The sequence below is a fragment of the Osmia lignaria genome, chromosome 9 (genome assembly GCF_051020975.1).
Source record: "Osmia lignaria lignaria isolate PbOS001 chromosome 9, iyOsmLign1, whole genome shotgun sequence".
Taxonomy (NCBI): domain Eukaryota; kingdom Metazoa; phylum Arthropoda; class Insecta; order Hymenoptera; family Megachilidae; genus Osmia; species Osmia lignaria.
In genome coordinates, this window is record NC_135040.1 from 3,183,601 (window position 1) to 3,206,103 (window position 22,503).

The 22,503-nt window shown below is 40.4% G+C and overlaps 1 protein-coding gene across 9 annotated transcripts in view; it reads left to right on the plus strand.

Moving 5' to 3' along the window:
• Positions 1-48: 48 nt before the first annotated feature.
• The window catches only part of usp (retinoid X receptor ultraspiracle), a 45,455-nt gene continuing 23,000 nt past the window's right edge, over positions 49-22,503 (plus strand). For 4 of the 9 annotated variants that reach the window (XM_034324698.2, XM_034324742.2, XM_034324734.2 and 1 more), the window contains exons 1-2: positions 14,989-15,135; positions 19,473-19,805. In XM_034324698.2, the coding sequence (XP_034180589.1) occupies positions 19,721-19,805 (85 nt within the window). In that variant the 5' untranslated portion in view covers positions 14,989-15,135; positions 19,473-19,720. The other 5 variants (XM_034324708.2, XM_034324726.2, XM_034324717.2 and 2 more) reach the window with 5 other exon arrangements.

Genomic DNA, 22,503 nt, shown 5'->3' on the forward strand with positions numbered 1-22,503 from the left:
CTCTGAGTAGGTTGCGAATCAGATTGTTAGTCAAAACAATCGCCGAATTCACAATCTATTTTTAGGCGGTACGCACTTAGCTTGGCTATTTTACCATTTTTCGTGTACGTTTGAAAAAAGAATATACAGTGTGAATGTTCAACGAAGTTGTCTCGTGGTTTCGGAAAAGTTCAACGACCTCATGGTAATTGTGACAAGAGAGCGACCGGCCATGTTTATATCGTGGTGAATTTTGAGCTAGCGGCCCGAAATCCACAAGTAATATTCCACGTGTACTTGTTCGATACTTGTGTCGTGTACCGTACATACAGCACGGTGTCAGCAGCCTTTGAGAGATGGAGTCCAGCGAAAGGGGTGAGTAAATTGCATGCAAATAAAATCGCGGCAATATTGAGCCTCTGACACAAATCGCGACCTGGGGGCAATGGCAGTGTCAGGGTCGAAACGGAACTAGTTCAGTGACCGCATTCACGGTATTTGACCGTGATATTAACGGAGAATTTCGTTTTGGAGATAACTTTCATTCATCTGTAGTTTCATACGACTTGGCATCCCACTTTCTGATAGCCTTTCTGTGAAAATTGCTCCCTTAGCCAAATGTATGTCACGCATTCCACTTTTGATCTTGACTGTACCCTTCTCTTTTGGCTTAATCTCTACGCGTGGTCTCATACATGTTCGTAAAAGCATAAATAGCTCGTAAAGAAAGTATCGTAGTCACAGTTTTTGTTTAAACGCGGTGCGTGCTTTTTTACGCACAGCATCAGAAGCGAACGGTTTGCTGCGAATAGATTTAACTGGAGTTTCATCTTTCTTTGATGTTTATTTACGAAACACCGAAGAAAGTTGTTCGCTCGGTTGGCTGCACATCGTGTATTACGCAATATGTAGCATAACGGCGTGTCTTTAACCTAGATAATCTCTCGTGTACAGTGAATTAAAGCCATACTACCGCTTGACAGAGACACGTGAGAATTATTATCGCTTGACCGAGTCCAGTATGTGTTGCAATGTGGCGACACCTGGCGTCTGTTTGTTCACGTCCTACCTCAAGCTAGCGCGAATTAACCCCTTCGTGCTTGTTACCGTTCAACCCTTTGTTTTCACGGTACAGCTGTACAGACTAAAATCTAGTAATACAAATAACACACGGGTTATTTTGTAAATCAATAAATATCAAAGTTTAATATTAGTAATATTGCATGCCATGTTCTCAAACGAATAGGTGTTATATATTGAGTGAATGAACGAATTACAGATTAAGTTTTATATAGTTCAGAAAACGAGTAACGAATTGAATTATTTATATAGAAAATAATTAATTGAATTTCGTTTTAGATATTTTTCAAATTTTTCATTCGCCACCAGAGGGCAGGTCTGTGACTGTTTTCTATATATTTAATTCATTCTTTTTCACCCTTCAAAGTTCTTTCATGAGATCCTTCACTTTCTGTATAGATTCTTCCTTGTTATATAAGTCCAAGGTCGAACTACACGACTACACGCGTTCCTCTCTTCTCCGGACCCCTATTTTATCTTATTCCCTACCAGTTATGTTGCCTTTTTCTTCCTTCATCCTGCTATGTTGTCTCTCTTCATCTTCTCTTCCTTTTTGTTCTCCCTCCACAACATACATTCTTCATTCTATGCTTTATTATATTGGTTCGCGTATATTGTGCCGTCTTACTCGACGTATTCGTCGTGTGTGCACTTTATTCTTTGAAATTCGACGAATTGCATTCTGGCCTTGAGCCCAAGGTCGTGCGGAGATTACGTAACCGTCGAAGGGCTAGTTTCAGCCTAAACCGGATGTCTAGTCCTTTTGGATCAGGTTTCCTTGGTTACGCAGATTGGAAATTTTATTAACCGGTAACCGGTAAGGTGGGATCTATCGGAGTTACCAGTTAAGATCTATTAATAGATTGTATCTTCCTAATTTAAGAAAATAACACTAGCAAGGTCTAAAAAAAAATCTTACCAGGCAATGTTTATCTCCTATCGCTTCGTACTTTCGCCGTTTCTTATCCTAATTAATGCACCATGAATTATTAACGAATACAGTGTAAGCAACGGGTTTACGTAACCGTAGAGATAGTAACGATGTCGTAAACGTCCATAACTCCAGCAACGAATCCGTGGAATAATGCGGATACCCGTTTGCTCGCAGAAGCGTATTACTGTTCGTTCGTTGCAATTAGGAGCTATCGATTTACCATATAGGTAATAATGTCCTACCCGGAACTAAGGATATGGGGTGGCTGAGCACCCTAATCTCCTTTCCCTTTTACCAAAATAATCAAACCCGTCGCATTTGCATAAAATTTTTTATACATTTTTATTTTTATATTCATTTTTAATAGGACAAAGAAAAATCTGCTTATTAGAGCGAATGGCAATGGTGAGAGGAAAAGAAAAATTTTGATTCGACTTGTTTGCTCTCCGATATAGGTACGATAAGATTATCCCGCGAAAAGTCTCGTACAAATAACGATACGTCTGGCAGTGATGCAAAAACATTGTTTCTGTTATTTAAAAAATTCGAGGTCGACGATGGACAAGCACGTACAACCTTACGTTTCGTATATCACAAAATTATTTGTACAGAGTGTGTATAAACGAAGATAGGTATTTACATTCCTAATTAAGGTACACGTGTGGATACAGAATGACCCGGGTATTGGTCCCTGGTACCGGGGTTACAAATTCCTCCGTGCTTTATTCATATATTTCATTTACATGTGACATTTGCAAAATACAGAAATAATCCTCGTAAGTGTTTCGAGAAAAACGTAGCTGCAGGACGGTGATGGCCGATGCGACCGGTTCGAGTATCTAAATGGCGAACGTCCATGTCCTACGCCCACGCGTTGAAATTCTATCTCATTAATTGGCACGGCAGAACAGATTCGTCGTTAGCTCGAAATTAAATGCAACCGGCACTCGTTTTCGAATCGTTAAAGCTTGGCGAATCGATTAACGCCGATTGCAAATTATCTACACAGTGCTCGAATTTTAGGGACACCCCGTATATACGTGTTTTTCCTTAACACGTTGACTGCCACAGTGAAAATGGGCATTTGTTACGAGACGTATTAAAGCTCTAATTATTAAGAATAGGAATAATTAATTTTCAAATTTCAAATGTCAAGCTTTTAATTTGATACTTTACATTATTAGTATAATAACAATACTATTGAAAATAATATTTTTCTATCGTTTTCTTTTAATTATTGGAGTGCGTGTAATTTGCGATGCCGGTCACCGGTGACCCCCACGGCAGTCAACGTGTTAATAATAACTAATTACTAATCCTTAATAATTAACTATTTTCATAGTACTTTTTGACTTTAGAGATAATTTTCTAAGCGAAAAGGTTAAAGGACTAACACTGTTTCTGGGACACCCAGTATATATAAACGTATACGCGCATACGGGATGGTGGTTCAGAGGGAAAGAAAACGATACCAGCAGATGTTAGAACAGCTTGCTAATTGACTCATTCGACGAAGTTCAAATATAAGAGTTAGAGGATAGGGGAAATATAGCGCAAGGGAACAAGGACATTTACGAATAAACAAACTCATTATCGAATTAAAATCTGATTTTTCTTTATTTTCTATTTATAGATACATCGAGACGTTAAATCCATTTAAGCTTCTTGTATGAGATCCGCAACGTCGATCATTGATAATTTCGATAAGTATGCAAAAGTATCTCGTGTTTGTGTTAAATATATAAATAGACTCGTCGGCTGCGAAGAGTTTATTGATCGCGATGCGTACAAGGTTTTGTAACACGCACTATAATTATGTAAGCTTCACGCAATTATTTTACAGTAAATACAGCGTTGAGCATCTTCGATTATATCTTTAGTCTCTAATTGTTTCGTTTAACTTGTCCGAGCTGAATCGACGTCGCGTGCTCCAATTTGATATGTCTCTTCGAATTTCGATTCTTTTAAAAATTTTCCTCCAGATATCGAAAGATTCTCGTGCATGACCAGCGCAACGTTCGGACACGTACGACAATGGCTAAAAGAAAAAGGAGAATGAAATTTTAAAGCATACACGAGCCACGATAAAACGCGTTACGTACGCATCGTTTTTCGATAAACAATCGCGTCGCGAGCTGTACTGTTGGCGACGCAATTGTTTTCAGCGGAAACTTTTTATCTGCCCGATTTTTTCCTTTCTCACTCTCTCCGTCTCTTTTTCCCCATTTCCTTTTTTTATTTTCATTCGATAGAGAAATTGCAAGCGAACGAAATACGAATCGAACGCTACGTCGCGAATAAATTGCGGATCATTCATGCGAGACTATGAATGAGAGTTACTAGGTTTCTGGGGTGAAAAGGTAAAGTAGGTTACTCGGTGAGTAATCAGTCACGTAACCAAGAACAGAAATTCCATCGGACTTAATTGCAAAATTATTAAAAAACAAAAAAAATAGGCTGCACTTCGTCTTAGGGGACCAAAAATTGTTGAATAAAAAGTAGCAAATCTTATAGTTTTTGAAATATTCGAAAATGCAAGTTAAAAGTCCAGGAAAGCAATAGTTTAAAAAATACAATTCTGTGAAAAAAGTATATTTAGCGTAAGTACTTTGACAGGTTAGTACGACGCCATATTGCTTCTGCCCATCTTCTGATTAGTTCGCACATAGATTCGAATGCTGTTCATACCAACTCATTTCAAAGTTACATGGGTCTCACGGGATAAGTTTCCGAATGGCCCCATCAAAATTGAGAACTCAGGTTCAGTATATAATCTAAATTGACTACCAGAAACCGATTAAAATTGGTTTCAAAGCTGGATGTCTTACCGTTTTCGAGATATCGTGGTAAGAAATTTTTGTACAATTTTGGGACTACGTATGAGCTATTAGATACTGCGCATGCGTTATTCAATGCTGCGCATGCGCTATTCGATACTGAACATATGCTATTCGATACTGCGCATACACAGAACCTAACCTAATCTAACCTAACTTTACCACGATATCTCGAAAACGGTAAGACATCCAGCTCTAAAACCAACTTTAATCGGTTTCTTGTAGTCAATTTAGGTTATTTACCGAACCTGAATTCTCAATTTTTGTGGGGCCATTTAGAAACACATCCGTCTCGCGTGTGAGATTCTATTTTCTCCTGTGAGAAGAATCTAGGGGTGAAGTTTCTTTTGGCACCACCTTTCAATTGACTTTAAAATCCTCGGGCAAACTTCTCACGCATAATAGAGTCACGCGGAAATTCTTAGTTCATGAAAAATCGCGGCCATTTTCATCACCGCCATTTTACTCTTCTAAACAACAAGATTTTAAATTCATCTAATCAATCAGATCAGTTTACCGTCATGATTTATGTGGACAGTTCAGTTATAGTGTTTGTGATTGCAATTTTCAGCCGCCATCTCATTTGCTTTCTCAATCGCAACTCTACGAACCAATATCATCTCGCGTCTCGTGTTCTCTCGCTCGCCATAATCAATGGCAAAAATATCCAGTAAATCCTGCTAGGTGTTAGGTTTAGGTTAGGTTATTCTTTGAAGTTTTTGTAATTTCTTTTTGCTCATTTTTGCTCCCGTAATAAAATTCATTCTGTAGAATCCCAAAAAACATTTCCACGCCTCCACATTAATGTTTTTTTGATTTACAACTAATGAGAAGTTTGCCTGGTAATTTTTGAGTCAATTGAAGGAGGGTGCTGAAAGGAACTCTTACCGAATCTAGTTTGAGTTAAATGCAATATCGTTAAATGCAAAATGTCTGCTTCCCACAACCGGTAGGTTTTACATAACGCAGCTAACAAACCAGGGTCGTCGTCGTGCTAAAGCTCTCGAGTCCGGCACAGTCGAGGCGTGAGAAAAACACGCCAAGTGTGACTGACTCGTTCGTTCAAGTTTCTCTCCTTTTCTAACACGATCACTATTTATATTTCCGCAAGGCTACACGCACTCAGGCATGCGTACGCGTACGCAAATCGCATTGCGAAATCGTTTCGTTAGCACAGGTATCGTCGCCGAGGTCGGTACCTAGCTGGCTTTCCGCTAACAGGTGAGACGCGGGCTGCGGGCGACTAATGGGCTATTTAATCGCGTCGTCCCACCTGTTTCCCAGAAAATTTTCCGTCCCATCGAAATTCGAAAAGGGACGGTTAACGAAAAATTGAATGGAGAAAGATTTCATCAGGAGAATTGCAATTTCCGGGAAACTGAAAAATGAATTAAACCGTGTTGGATGATTCGACAGTGGCTATAAATTGTTGGGTCGTCAGGGCATCGATCGCGTCTGGTTGAGGGTGGCGGCGGGACGCTCAGTGGCGCCGGGGTGGCGTCGCGATGGTGGGGAAAGTGCACTGCAAGTGCAAGCAGACCCTATATGCAATTGGCTGGAAAGTGCACGGCGAAACGGGGTGGGGATGGTCGGGTAAAGTGAGATAGGAGGGAATGAAGGAGAGAGTAAGAGGGGTCACGGAAGGGGAAGGCAAGTGCACACATAAAGTAGACATATAGGTCAATGTCGGGACACTCCCGTGCACTGTTTAGCACGACTCACCTACTGACCTACTTAACTCCTCCTTTTGCGTACTCTGACCAGAGCTCTTAGCTTCCCGGTCTCGCGGATTCCAGACACCGGGACAGGTGTATCGTATCTCGGAAACGTTTTCTGAATAGCAACCACCTCCACCTGGCTGCATAACGACTCTCGTTCGTGTAATCTTCTTCTGACCTATTTTCACGTTTCTCCGCCATCACGGCCAACAGGTCTCCTTCCTTATTTTCAATCATATTTTTTTTTTTTCTTCTACTTATCCTTTTCACTTTTAAATTACTTAACCCATTAACTGCTGGTACTTTTAGCACAGCCGATCGCTCTAATTTGAAATTATATTACTGAAGTGATATTCTATTTATTTTATTTTTATTTTAATGGTATATAAGCCACAGCTGCCACTTGATATTAGCAAAAATTAACACGTTTATATATCAGACCCGCCTCTGACTATAATTTTAGTATGTGGTTTATAAACCACACCCGCAGTTAAGGGATTAACACCTCGATGGCCGTCCTTTTCACCCTGGAACGATAACGATAGATTTTAATTTAATTTTTTTTTCTAGTTATCCTTTTCATTTTTAAATTATTTAACCCTTCAACTGCTGGTACTTTTAGCACAACCGATCGCTCTAATTTGAAATTATATTACTGAAGTGATATTCTACTTATTTTATTTTTATTTTAGTGGTATATAAGCCACAGTCGCTATTTGATATTAGCAAAAATTAACACGTTTATATATCACACCCGCCTCTGGCTATAATTTTAGTAACACCTCGATGACCGTCCTTTTAACCCTGGAACGGTAACAAATTTTAATTTAATTTTTTTTTTTCTATTTCTATTCGTCATTACGCAAACGATTCGTTATGCAGTTGGCTATAAAATATGCCAGGAAATGGATAAAGCTGAGTAAGTAATTGTACCTTACCTTCGACGATTTCTTTGATCAACGACTTCCAAGTAACCATACAGATCCTTTTTTTCCTTTCCTTCATTTGAATACCACGCGGCATTACATAAATGTTTCAGTCACACGTGGCGCATCGCATCCTTTGCGATAATCCTGGCTCATTTGTCTGACCTATATTTCAGCACCGAGGTCCTATTTTATTGTTCTCCCGTTTCCAGCAACGCGCATTGTTCTTTTGTTTTACACAATCCATGAATTTGATGCCGCTATTTCATGTATCGGGAAAAATAGAAATTCAGAAAATTGTTGTTAGTTTGAACTCCTTTCGCGGTACCACGGTTCACCGGGACCGAATGTATATTTAGCGACGCGAACGACCCTCATTCGGTTATTCGAGAAAGCTCCGGGGTGATTTCCTGTTACAAGGCCCTCGGAAGTACACTTCACGTGACGAGCTTCCATTTACCGATCTCGCGGGAATGTCAAGGTTCCTCTTGCAATTTCACAGTGAAACGCGATTCGTGCGACGAAGCTTTTCTACCTTCCAGGGAAAATCGCGAGCGTTGCAAGGAATTAGGTCAAGTGCGGATTTTCCAAAGAAACGGCTGGGTCACGGCTGGTAATCACCTCGAACCCAGACACACTGTTGATCGAAGCATAAAATCATTTTATTCGAAATTACATTTTATATAATGACACTTTGCTCCATTTTTATTCCACCAATACCATTTTCTTTCACACGGTATATTTCACTCGACAGTTTCAACTACACTCGGTCGTTAACTCGATTTAGAAGGTGATTATGCATTCGAGAAATAATTGCAATTGTTTTTTCCTTTACCAACTTTGATCCTTTTTTCAAACATGATTAATTATTCAAGATAATCAATTGGCTTGGATGAAGGCAATTTATCGTTGTAATTACAGACTTGGTATAAAAAATTCTTCTGGTTCACCAACTATTATTAGCCGCTATTTTTATCACGCCTGCTATCGAATTAATTATAATCACCTGTTAATGATTGGATGCAAATTTTTAATTGATTCTGTATTTTGTTTCAGGTGAGTTTCACGGTATTCTACTCTGATTAGAATAAAAATGATCTTGCGGCGTTTCATCGGGTAAGTGACGAATGATAAGCAAAATATTTTTATACTTCTAAAAAGATCGAATAATTTATCTTTCGTTAAACACTTTCTTCGGTTGATTGGCTTACCAGAGAGTGGAGCTTTAATGCGGTTATCCTTAACTTGGTCAAGGTTTATCTCATGGTCCGAAGGGAGAACCAAAGGGGGAAATGTAAAGAAAAAGGCGTGAAGAAATCGAGTTACTTTGATTGTTTCTTTTAATTGTTATCCTTGCAACCATAGTTTCAACACTTCTCTATTGGTATCTTCAATATTTACACGCCTCTCTGTTCATTTGCATCTGATCTAACATTGTAAATAGCGTCTCGTGAATGTCTTGTCTTTAAGAAATTAACTCTGGCTCGTCATTCGTCGAGTCGAGAATACATTCGCGAAGCACACACGATTTTGGATCGGTCTCAAGCGTATCGGGTGAACGAACTATTTATAATTTATACAATCACCTAGGAGCTTTGTTTCTTGGTGAGTTTAGCTTTTCAGGACCATGGAAAATTGTGATCCCCACCATTTTTTAATTTTATTGCCATTTTCCACTGGAATCCTTAAATTGCTTCCCTTTCTAATTAGCATCAGATGAAACTAAACAGTGGCCATTTGGAAAGACAATACTGAACCTGTTCAATTTATTCAGGTTCCCAAAAATTAAAAGATGAGCAGGTGACAAACCTCCAAATGATTTGTTTCTTGGTGAGCTTAGCTTTTCAGGACCATGGAAAATTGTGGTCCCCGCCATTTTTTAATTTTATTGCCATTTTCTACTCGATTCCTTAAATTGCTTCCCTTTCTAATTAGCATCAAGGGAAACTAAATCAGTGGTCATTTGGAGAGACAATACTGCACCTGTTCAATTTATTCAGGTTCCCAAAAATTAAAAGATGAGCAGGTGACAAACCTCCAAATGATTTGTTTCTTGGTGAGCTTAGCTTTTCAGGACCATGGAAAATTGTGGTCCCCGCCATTTTTTAACTTTATTGCCATTTTCTACTCGAATCCTTAAATTGCTTCCCTTTCTAATTAGCATCAAGGGAAACTAAATCAGTGGCCATTTGGAGAGACAATACTGCACCTGTTCAATTTATTCAAGTTCCCAAAAATTAAAAAATGAGCAAGTGACAAACCTCCAAATGATTTGTTTCTTGGTGAGCTTAGCTTTTCAGGACCATGGAAAATTGTGGTCCCCGCCATTTTTTAATTTTATTGCCATTTTCTACTCGAATCCTTAAATTGCTTCCCTTTCTAATTAGCATCAAGGGAAACTAAATCAGTGGCCATTTGGAGAGACAATACTGCACCTGTTCAATTTATTCAAGTTCCCAAAAATTAAAAAATGAGCAAGTGACAAACCTCCAAATGATTTGTTTCTTGGTGAGCTTAGCTTTTCAGGACCATGGAAAATTGTGGTCCCCGCCATTTTTTAATTTTATTGCCATTTTCTACTCGAATCCTTAAATTGCTTCCCTTTCTAATTAGCATCAAGGGAAACTAAATCAGTGGCCATTTGGAGAGACAATACTGCACCTGTTCAATTTATTCAAGTTCCCAAAAATTAAAAAATGAGCAAGTGACAAACCTCCAAATGATTTGTTTCTTGGTGAGCTTAGCTTTTCAGGACCATGGAAAATTGTGGTCCCCGCCATTTTTTAATTTTATTGCCATTTTCTACTCGAATCCTTAAATTGCTTCCCTTTCTAATTAGCATCAAGGGAAACTAAATCAGTGGCCATTTGGAGAGACAATACTGCACCTGTTCAATTTATTCAAGTTCTCAAAAATTAAAAGATGAGCAGCTGACAAACCTCCAAATGACTACTTTTTTAATTGTTAAAAGGGTACAGCGTAATTTTCAATTATTTACAATAACTTCACTCTCTCCATTCAGATCTTGCTCCATCCAGTGCAGAAATGTTAGAATCACATAATGCACTAACAATAAGTGTGCAAAGGAAATGTACAAATTGGAAGTATTTCTCATGTTATCGCACGAAATATGTCGAGAATATCGGTTTTCGATTTTTTTAAACACAGCGCACCTGACTGAAAAATCGGAAAAAAATCGAGGACACCAGTCATGCTAATATCTAACCACTATAAAAGTAAAAATCTAGTGTCTCAAAAACTTCTACCCGAAATCTTAATTTTTCGACTTTATTTTGCGTTTTCCATTTCTCACGCCTAGGATTTGCAACCGAAAAATCTGAAAAAATTCATAATCATAAAGAAACATGTCTAGAATATTCTAGAATTTTTTCAGATTTTTTGAATACCAATAAATAGGGAAAATATGGCAAAAACCGTTTTTTCAATTTTACCCTGTAACTACCCTCCCGGTTGAGATACAGGGCTGAAACTTTTTTAGAAATGGGTTTCAAGGGCACTTTTGACTATCTTATCCTGCCATACCCTTTGGACCCAAGTTCAAAGCTCCTAATGGGTACCTTTCTAAGTATCGAGGTGTCCACCTACCTTAATGTCATTTAAAGAGGTAATACCAATTATCTGTCGTCGCAATGCGGTGGTCACGTACGTTGTCCTTGACTGTACTCTCATTCCCTGCTGTCTGCTTTCAACATCCCTTCCACCCGGACCTGATTGATCATCCTCTCGTTCCTTGTAAACGGCCATTATTAATAGCGGGTTAAATGCATGGCAGAGTCGCTTCGCTTAACTCGTATTATTTCGCTCGATACGAACAAGCGATACTTCAACCGTCCAATCACTCGATATCGCGTGTACGATAAAAATTTGCGCCACTCTCAGTCGCACTTCCCTTTCCCAGGATTTCTTTTCGAGCCTCCTGTTCTCCAGAGGACGTCCAACCGCGTGCACGTCGCTTATTAGGTTTCAAGGAACGATTAACCCCGAAAAATTTCCAGCCTCTTCATTGGTGAACAATGCAACGGCTGATTGGTACTCGGCTTTAGAATTAGAACCCGAACTTTGTGCATTGTGCAACCGGGCCTAACCGAAACAGCTGCACCGCGGTTGCTGCTTTCTTCTCTCCTGCACTCTTCCGTTTCTTTTTCTCTTTCGGTGGGAGCCATTTCTTTCTCTCAGCCCCGGCTTCCTTCGTATTCAAACAACGCTTCCGTCGCATCTTAATCGAACGGATGTTATTACTGTCTCTCTGTTCCCTTCCGCGTATTCAATGTAACATTTGTTTGCATATAGAGGCGCTTGAATCGCATTCTTGATCAGCCTACGAAACTCTCGATCTTCCGTCTGCTTTTTATTTCATACGTTCATTTGAATTCTGGTATAAATCATAATTATTGAAAACGGGGCGACGTTTATGCTCGACCAGCTCTGAAATGATGCGAATTTCGTTTCTCTGAAATCCTATAATTTATATCTTCCATGTCGTTCCCTCGTGATTGATGAGATACCCGGGAACAGATATATTTATAACGCTTCCGTTGCAACCGATATATTCTTTCTGTAGAGGAAAAGAAATTTGTTTTTGAAATATACGGAAAATTATAATTCGTTATTATTTATGGTATATCGTCTCCATAGGCGTGCGAATTTTAATGTCGTTGATTCTTCTCTGGTGTTTGGCAATCTTCCTAGGGTCCAAAGGACCATCCCCGTCGAGGGAGAAACCAGTTCCAACGAAGAATGTAAACGGAATATCGCCGAGTCCTGTTAACCTTTTCTCGTTCTACTCACCTGTTCGCAAAAACGAGCAAGGATCCTCGCGCTATGCTTCGCTATAGGTACCAAGGATGCGTCCGTGGAGTCGGCGACGCACGGTGCTAAAGGATATTGCCTAATTTTAGACAGTGGCGGTCATTGAATTTCAATCGTCAACATTGCGAACGGAGACTAACAGGGGACATTACCCAATCGACACATCCCGATTTTGATGCCCTTTAAGTAAGATATAGAACTGAAAAAAATATTTGACAGGTATTTTTTTTTGCGGTGAAAATAGCCCTCAAGTTGGGGTTGCAAAACATATTTTCTTGAATATCTCTGGAACTAATAGGTGTAGGCGAAAAATTCAAAATGGAATTCGTGTGTTTTTGAACAGCAAATTTTTCTATGTAGCCACCGTTTTGATAAATTTATTTGTTTAAAAAATATATTGAAAAATAATCTATTTTTTTCGCCCCTTCAGAATGGACGATTGCCGATAAAAAAAAATACGTGTCAAATATTTTTTTCAGTTCTATATCATACTCAAAGGTCCCTTGTAAGTATAATTTTATAAATCAAAACTGACGGGCGTGTACATTTTTCGTTGGACTGAAATGCTGAAACGCGAGCCAGCCTGCAGAAGAGATTCGTTTCCTCGATTCTCAGCGAGCGCATAATAAACTTCAAAGCTGGCAAGACGACTCAAATGCATCCGAGAGAGTGTGCACGAGCCCACGATAGCGAGTAGGTGGCTAACCTTGACGACCACTTATACGCGATCGCCGTTTCTGCGCGCGCACACAGCCACACAAAGAGTTGAGCTTGAACGAGTTGTTGCAACGAATCCAGACACGCGACGATCTTGGTTTATATACAGTATGTCTGCTTTAACTGATACACGTTGTTTTATACGAAAGTTATTTCATAGAGGAAACTGCAACTTTGATAGCTGAGACTATCAAACTGGACTCTTTGCACTTTGTTGCGCCGTCCGGAGAGTCGGCGACGCACGGTACTTAGGCCCTACGCAACCTACAACTCTATAGCGATTAGGGGAAACTTTCGAAAGGCCCCCCCCCCCCAGGACAACCAAACTTTGGATTTATAGTAATTGAGGGACGAGAAATCGAATGAGACCATTTTCAGAACTGGCAAATAAACTGTTCTCGAGATATACAGGGTATTCTAAAAGTGTGGGATCCCCTTGTTATCTCGATAAGAACTCATTTCCACGGAAAATGACTAACCTAACCCTAACCCTAACCAAACCTAACCCAAACCTAACCTAACCTACCTAACTAATTTCTCCCGGGGTAAATGGAAACAATGACTTTTTAAAAATTCTATTTGACCTACAAATAACCTGCAAGGTTAAGTTCAAGGTCACTACAAGATCACTACAACTTTTGTTTTAGTGATTTTCCGTGGAAATGCGTTCTTATCGAGATAATAGGGGGCTCCCACACTTTTGGAATACCCTGTATATCTCGAGAACGGTTTATTTGCCATTTCTGAAAATGGTCTCATTCGATTTCTCGTCCCTCAATTACTATAAATCCGAAGTTTGGTTGTTCTAGGATGGGGGGGCCTTTCGGAAGTATACCCAGCGATTATGCATCAGGGTTCAGTAAAGCGATCTTCCTTCACTACAATGCTTCCTCGATAGACTGAGAACAACAGCGGGGTGTGTCTAGTTCGTTGCGTGTACATGTGTCGTAGCTAGTAAATCGAGGAGATATCGGAACAGGTGCGGCAGGGGAGACTGCTCCTGCTAGTGGACGTCCTCTGTTCCACGAAAGGCTGTTGCAAGGATATTCTTTTCCTAGCGCGTGGTTTAACAAAGAAAGAGTTAGATACTTGATAGTTTTCAGGTAGTTGCGACTATAATCCCGCATCGTATAGTCCTGGGATTTCGATTTAGCAATATTTTTTTTTTTTTTAATTTTTGTAATTTTATTTTAGCCGAGATATGTATATTTCGGTCACCTGGTAGAATCCCATGCAAGGCTCGCCGCCGCGCACGCTCGACATTGCAAAGCATTCTCGTTCCCCTTCCCTTTCGATCATTTCCCCCACCCATGCACCACTGGACGAGCCACCGCGTGCTCGTGGAGGGGACGGAAAGAGGGGAGGTCGATTCTCCCGTTTCGGCCGTGCACTAGAACTTGACTCCTAAGCTCGACAATGATGGCGCAAGCTCTATCTACGTTTCTCTCTTCTCTTCTTTCCTCTTCTCCTTATATTGTCTTCTGCCTTTCTCTCTCGTTCTTAGTCTCTCCTCTCTTCCCCTCCTTCACGAACCAAACTCGCAAAAAACGAAGTTTTTAAAATGCACTCGAAATGCATTCAAGGGTGCCATTGCAATAATCGCTCTAAATTAATAAATAAAAATAAAATCGCGAGCCTTCAATGAAATCTGTGCCTGATTAAAATTTCTCTAACTACTAGATAAGTAGTATTAGACATCGTTGCCCGACATTGTTTCCGCGAAGAAAAGTGCAAGTAGAGACGGAACGTCACCCATCGGGATAGGGACTCGGTTGCACTCGTTCTCGAGTCTCTGCGTTTCCCCCCCTCCTCCCCCCTTCTCGATTCACCACCACCTTTTCGTCCTCCATCGCCTCCTCTTCGTCCTTCACCTCCTCTCTTGGATCCTCTATCGGTCCCTCTCTTCCGTGCCTCTGCCTCTCTCCTCTTCCACCCTTCCTCTATCCTCCCTCTCCCCACTTCGCTTCTCTACCGGCTGCACGCTCACATGCAACGAGCCAGACCGGCCGGCTGGCACTCAGTTGCCTTTAGCGCCGTGCATCTCCAAGTTAGTCAGTCAGTCAGTCAGTCAGTCATTGAGTCAGTCAGTCGGTTCGACGTGTACGCGCGCGAAGGTATCACGCCTAAATCACTTTCTCCTCTTTCTACCAACTTTTATTCGGCCCGACGGCCAACCGTTGCTGGCGCCCGCGTGCTCGATTCCCGGCACGTGTGTGCGAACTCTGCCTCGTGACGAGAAACGTGTTCCTAGTCGCGTGCGTTATCCGTACCTCCGTCGTTCGCTGCTAGAATCCTGCGGGCTTCTAGGAAGTTCGTAACCGCCTGTGGAAACATCATAATCTCGTGGTAGATGTAAAATCGAGAGTGTAGGAAATTTCCGCGTCGATACGAAGGTGGGAAATAAAAGGATACCGAGTTCGCGAAACGCGTTCACTCCGGTTCCCGCTCGGCCGCACTGCACCATCAAAAATCCTGAATTGTATGCCGTTCACGTGCAACACGGGGAAAGGATTTGCTTTTGGAATCCGAAATGTCCGGAGAAGAATAGATTATCGTATCTTCTCTACCAGCTAAAAATTCGGTTCCGTGGGTTAAGGGTGGTTTAATAAATAATTTTCAGGAGTTAGATATATTCTCCCTTAAATAAAGGAAGACGCGTCAATCATAAGTCAGACGATTCTCTGAAATTTACAAAATAAAAGTGATAAAGTGTCCGAGCTGAAAATTGAAGGATTATACTTGGCATGCGTTTTTTATCTCCTCTGTGCAGCTCGAAAAGCGATAACCAATATTTGCTGTTAATATTCTAGATAAGCTGGACCCTTTGTGGTGTGCGGTAGCCATACGAGTAAAACGCATGGCGTTGCTACTTGCAGTTATTGCGTCCGACTGCATTCGTTTCTTTTGCGTAACAATGTAACACGACCTTCGTGGATTAGTAAAGAAGGAATGTTGCACGCGTCGCACCGTGCTTCTTCATTGTGTGTAACTTTCACCACACTTTTACCATCACCAAATGATGAAATTCTTTTAAGGGATTTATTTTCAATTACCCAAGCACGAAATCGAACGTTTCGGTAACCTGCCACGTTTTTTCATTGCAATCGATTGAAAACGAAGTTCGCGGTGCATCTCGGATGACGTCAGGAATGTTTTGCATTGTCTTTTCGGTGCCAAAGACCAAGTGGACGACGCTAAAAGTGTCGGTGGATGCCATATACATTATCGATCGTGCAAAGTATATTGCCACGGTGTCGTAATCAAACGTGACTTCTGTTGCGGTCATTTCTCAAGCAGCACGTTACCATTATAATGCCCGTCGAATCGCACGTGCCAAAGCAAACTCTTTGCCATCAAAATTCTCTGTTTCGAGTGATCTCGAGTGTATTTCGATCAATTATCGTCTGATGCATTATTCGTTGCACTTAAAGTGCATTCGAGTTTCCTATTTCATTTTATCATAATTTTGAAAATTACACAAGGTAGAAAATTTCTAACGAAAGGTTTATTTTCATTACATAATTCGATGATCGTTTAAAAAGAACTCTTCGTTTCGGAATCAAGAAAACGCATAACAGGAGCGATTTATCTTCGGTTGAAAGAACCCGTTGCGACGTGCCTCGTATATCGAAATTTATATTTTCGATCGGAGTTATTTTCGTTGAGCGTCCACTGAAAATAAGACGGGTTATGAAACGAAGAATGTAATAAATATAATTGTTTTGCATATTTATGCGCATCGGGTACATTGGCTACGCGCGTCCGTGAATCATCGTCCCCTAACTGCGAAAGTGCGCAGTTCGGTCTCACCCTTCTCTCTTGGATCTTCTACGCAGTACCTAAGGTCCCGTCTGACCTCCACACCGACGTACTACTGCACCACATGCAACGGGCGACTCCTTTTTTCTTTCTTCCTTTTTTCAAATGCATACAAACGCCCGGTTCCTCTTTCGTCGCGGAGGCTTGTAAACATGTTTTTAGGTTTTGCTCTTCTACAGTTCCCTACCCTTCGCGTCGGGAATTATGCATCGACAGAGTTCAGGATTCTCTGTAAAGTTTCTTGAAACGAAAATTATATTCGGTTCAATTGAACACTTTGAACTCGTCGGGGTAGCCAGAGGGTGGACCTCCCTTAACACGTTGAATGTCATGTCACCCATATTTGGCTGACACTTGAATTGCCAAAGAAAGCCATTATCTATATTATTGGGAATTTGGTTATTTAATTAGAAAATTTTTATTAGCTATTGGAAATAACGGTATATGTTTGGAAGTGTCACTCCTGTCAGAATCGAGCTGATTTCTTTTTGTGTGCTTTCTTATAGTTAAAAAACAGGTTAGATTGCAATTTTCCGGGTAGTTGATCTCGATTATTTTATCGGATAAATCAAGGTCGGAGGTCGAAAATCACAATTTGGAGAACTAGCTAATTCAAAGGCTAGCTATTCTAGCTGATAAGTTGGGTTGGGTTGGGTTAGGTTAGGTTATTTTTTGGATTCGAAATTATCGGAAAATTTTGGAAAAATTGTGATTTCTTAAAATGGCCATAACTTTGTAACGCCACGTGATATCGACCTCGGGACACTTCCTATCGTCTTCTCCGACTCTGATTTATCCGATAAAACAGTCGAGATCAATTACCCGAGAAACTGCAATCCAACCAAAAAACATTATACTTAATATTATTATGGCAGCGCATCAACAAAAACAATGTCAATAAATATTTTTTTAAAGATTTTTTTTTATTCCCCACGAGTTGAACAGTAACATATTCAATTCGTTTTGCTGACTGGGGGGCTGTGCCCCCAGACACCCCCTAATAATTACACTAACTAATACCAATAAATGTTACTTTGTAAATTGTGTTTATTATTTCCTTATATTAAAAATGGGTATCGGTATTAGTTAGTGTAATTATTAGGGGGGGTCTGGGGGCACAGTCCCCCAGTCAGCAAAACGAATTTAATACGTTACTGTTCAACTCGTGGGTGATGTTTTGTTTTTTGTTTACATCTGAAATTGTCGTGGTAATATCCCAAAATTCGGACGACGTGATTACCACATGACTGGTTATATTGCCGATTTTCCATTTCGTCGAGTTTTCACCGCGCACAGTGAACGCGTGCAATGCCATCTTCGATGCTATTCAGCAATTTTATAATGAATTGTCAAAATAGTTTGTATGTCTATTGTATTTTAAAAGAACAGAATATTTCTTTTAGAAATCTTGAAAAAAAGTTCAAAAATATTTATTTACATTGTTTTTATTGGTACGCTGCCATAATGACACTTCCGAACATTTACCGAAATAACAAAATATTCTGAAAGTAATAAATAAAATTTTTAAAAAATACAAATATTATCTAATGAAATTTTCAATAGCGTTTGCCTGGCAATCAACGGTGTTAAAACAGAAACTGCAAATTACGTTTCTTATCTGCTACAGAATTCCAGAACACCCGGTTCGTATCGATTCCTCTTTCCCGGTAGACAGGGTGTGACGTAGCCTCTTCGGCGGTAACCTTGAACTTCAACCCCGACGCAAGCGGAGTGCCATTAGAAATGCGTCCTCCGGTTTCCTCCCCCGTTCAGCAGGATGATCGATCGCCGGGGAAAAATCGATCGAAAGGCTACCAGCAAGTACAAGGGTGAAAGGGGGGAGAGAGATAGAGGCTTGTTGTTATGCCAGTCCTTCAACCGTGTTTCTCTTGCCCCTTTGTTCGAAGGGTTTACGTAACGGTATAGAGTCGGGTTTCGCTCGGGCTAGTATTATCGTTCGCGATGTTACGAGCAGATATACGCGACGCAAGAAGAATAGGAGATGCATCGGAGCCTAGCGCATGCACGTGGACAGGCATACTTGCATTTTGCATAATTGCTCGCGCGTTACGTAAGCATTGTTTTCTCTCCGCCGATGATTGTCACCATCGCGATGGAGGCGCAACACATTTTCTGCCTACATATACGTTGTGGTCAAGGTCGGCGTACCGTAACCACTGCAGGAATTCTCGTTAAACGGTGCAACTATATATTTTAACAAAAGTGTTGCATCGATGGCCATTGCTCTTGGAAACCGCGTGGTTCTTTACAGATTTCCATCATTTGCTTTTTGCTGCCATGACGAATTTCTCGTCGAGTAAGTAAAAGATAGAATTCCTTCTTTGGCTATGGTAATATATGGATAACGTTGCTAATCCATTAGTCAATCCGATGGAAACCCTATCTACATCGCACTAATACGATGATGTAGTTCCTTTCTTATTAAAAATAATAGGGAACAGAGCGAACAACGAGGAATGGATAGGCGGTGAATAATTTTTCGCGTTCGAAAAATTTTCAAATCGTTTCATTGTATTCTAAATTAACCCTTGGTATAGCGGATGGCAAAAAATTTTTCCAACATCCACCAGCCGAGGGTTGGTTGAAAATTATTTTCTCTTCGTGCTCGTAGAGCGATCGAGAATCGACCGTTTGATAGAACCAAAGAGCAGTGCAGTGAACGAAACCAAATTGATACCAAAAGAGGGAAGGTTGATCTTTAAGGGAATCAGGAGGCGGAAGATCAATTTCTCGTGTTTCGAAATGACGCTAACAGGGTATCGCGCGTGTTTTGTTTGAATATCTAACTGTTACGACCCGAGTGTCGAAGGAAAGGAAGTAAAAGTGACGAGTGAAAGCAGGAAGATCAAGACGGGCAAGATGATGAAGAAGGAGAGACCGATGACGTCGGTGACGGCCATCATCCAAGGGACTCAGGCCCAGCATTGGTCCCGCGGCAACACCTGTATGTATATTTTCATTTTCCCGCGAAAAAAAGGGAAGAGACTGTGCTTCCTTTGTGCAAGTTCTTCCACAGAATCGCCGGTCACCGGCATTCTTTTGTCGCTAGTTTACGCACGTTTCACGAGAATTATACGAGCAAGATAACGAGCGACATCGCACTTTGAAAGTTTTTTACAAACGCGCATAGCGACGTAAAAAGAATATTTATGTAATTGTAAAAGAAACAAATTTTCAACCTTCGGACGATGATGTTGGACAATCGACAATTGAAATTTAATTTTAGATTCTTTTTCATTTTATGCGCGATTAAGGGGCTATACCAGTGTGACCGCTCTAAAATTAGGTGATTCTCGGGAATTTTTTTTTTGAAGAAATGTTACATCCAATGTCTTTAAACTTCAGGGATGTATTTAGTTACAAATCATATATATATAATAATTTTTTGGTACAAAGATAATAAAAAACAAGCTACTTATGCGCTATCTCCCAGGGCTCCAAAAAAAAGTTGCTCCACTGCTGTAGTGATTGCCGCCGCCTGAGTGCTTAAAATGAAAAATAACAAAAAAGCTGTTAAACTAGAAGGTATTCTACGTACCATGAACTAGGATTTTTGAAAAATATCAAAATCTGACAAAATGGCGAAGTTTTGAAGAAAGGTTTGGAATTTAGCCTAAAAAAATAGTAGTTTTTTTAATGCCAAATTGACATTTTTCATCCAATCAAAAAAATCCTAGTTGATGGTATGACAAAACATGTACTGAACACGCTGAAAAAAGTTTCGAGTCGATGCAATAATTTGTGTTCGAGTTAGAGCTGTAGCAAATTTGAGAAATACCGTTTTCTCAAAGCGCAGTTATTCTTTAGAACGCTGCCATTCCTAAACAATTTGAGATTCGACCTTAAAATTTTAATATGATATTCAAGAGAGTATAGACTTTCAAAGAATGCAAAAAGAAAATCGATTTTTCAAAAGTGTTACATTAGTATAGCCCCTTAAAATTGATGTCACCTGAAACAGGTGTCATCCTGCAAATTTCGAGGTTCTAATGGTACCTAAACGACGCCGACTGTGAAACACGAATAATTAGCACGATGGTGGTAGACGGTCGTTTAGCACTATTCTCAAGGCTCGCTCTTATCTCTTCACGGTTCTCGAAATTATCTCTGTTACAATTCTATTTCACAATGCTCGCCTTGTTTCCAAACGCGACAGTGCAATTTTTCATTTTAATCCTTGCATTACAACAGATTCTGTTTACACAGATTACAGAGTTTACAATTTCATAATAATTGTTTAATGGACCGTTACGATTATTTTTCTTAAACGTTAGATGATCTAATATAGAAATACATTGCAAGTGCATTGGGATGAATTAATAGGGTAACAGGAAGGTTAGGTTAAATTAAACCCTATACTTAAGTAGCTTTTGCGAATGGGGTCAAAGAAACTCTTAGTCTGTTTAATTTCTTCAGTGATAATATTAATTTTTGCAAACTCTAGTTATCAGTAGTTAAATAGAAATAAAAAGAATTAATTACTATAATAATGAAAGGCTTCCCGGTAATTAGTATTTTTAAAAAAACTGTTTCACCGTCGACTTTATCTATCTCAGGGGGCATCGATATCTAAAACGCGAAGTGAGTCACGTTAATTCCGATATACATACCCGTTGCGTTACCCGTGGCGGAAAACGTTTAGGCGCATGCGCGGGTGCGCGCGCACGCACGACGTTAAACGGCGTCGCTTAGGGTGAAGGTCGGCTATTGAAACCTGAATGGTGCAATTCGCGAGCGAAAAATTGTTGCGCGCGCAGACGTCTAGCAAGCGTTATCAGACGCGACTTTAAATGCGTCCTTACATCTGCCCGCAAACGCTAGCCGCGAGAAGGTCACGCCATGCGCTTCCTTATCTACGCCCCTGTCACGATTTATGAGGCATTTCGAGCGTTATCGCGTGGTCCCTATTACCAGCCAACAAGCCGCATAACGCATTTCCAGCTTTACACATTTTTTACAATTTTTTTTCCCCTCGAAATGATTAAAATCGTTCCTAATTAAATACTCGTCACCTGTGCATATTTAGACTTTCCAATTTAATTTCATGGTTTAATCTTTATTCCATAGTCATTTCCTGTGATTCGTTCATTAATGCAGTGCTGAACATTTTATTGCAACTCCCTGTTCTTTTTTTTTTTTCTTCTGGTTTCATTCGTTTAGCCTAGACCGCTGATCCACGCGCACCGTGCGCAGTACGTAATGCACATACACGTGCAGCAGCGTTTGATAAGAGTATCACGCGAGACTGTCGGAGCGGTTCGTGCTGGTTCGGTTAATCCACGCACCAGCACACGATCGCAACCTTGGCACCGATGCGAACCAGCCGTGAAGTGCAGCCTCCGTCGCTGCACTTCTATACGAATCGCACGGTACACGTACTTGCACACCTCTGCCCCGGTGGTTGCGGTTTAGATTAGTTTGCGTGGGCGTTGTTCGCTGATGCGTTTTATCGTTGGATATCGAACGAAACGGACGAATCAAAATTATTATACATTTTTTGGAAAAAATATACAATTAATCAGCATTCATTTTCTTTTATTCTGAGAGAAGATGAAATCAAACTGGATGCAATCGAAATCGCGGTGGAAAGAGAGAGTGCAGCGATGCAGGAAGCGATCGTTCATTGCAGTCACGTTGTCAGA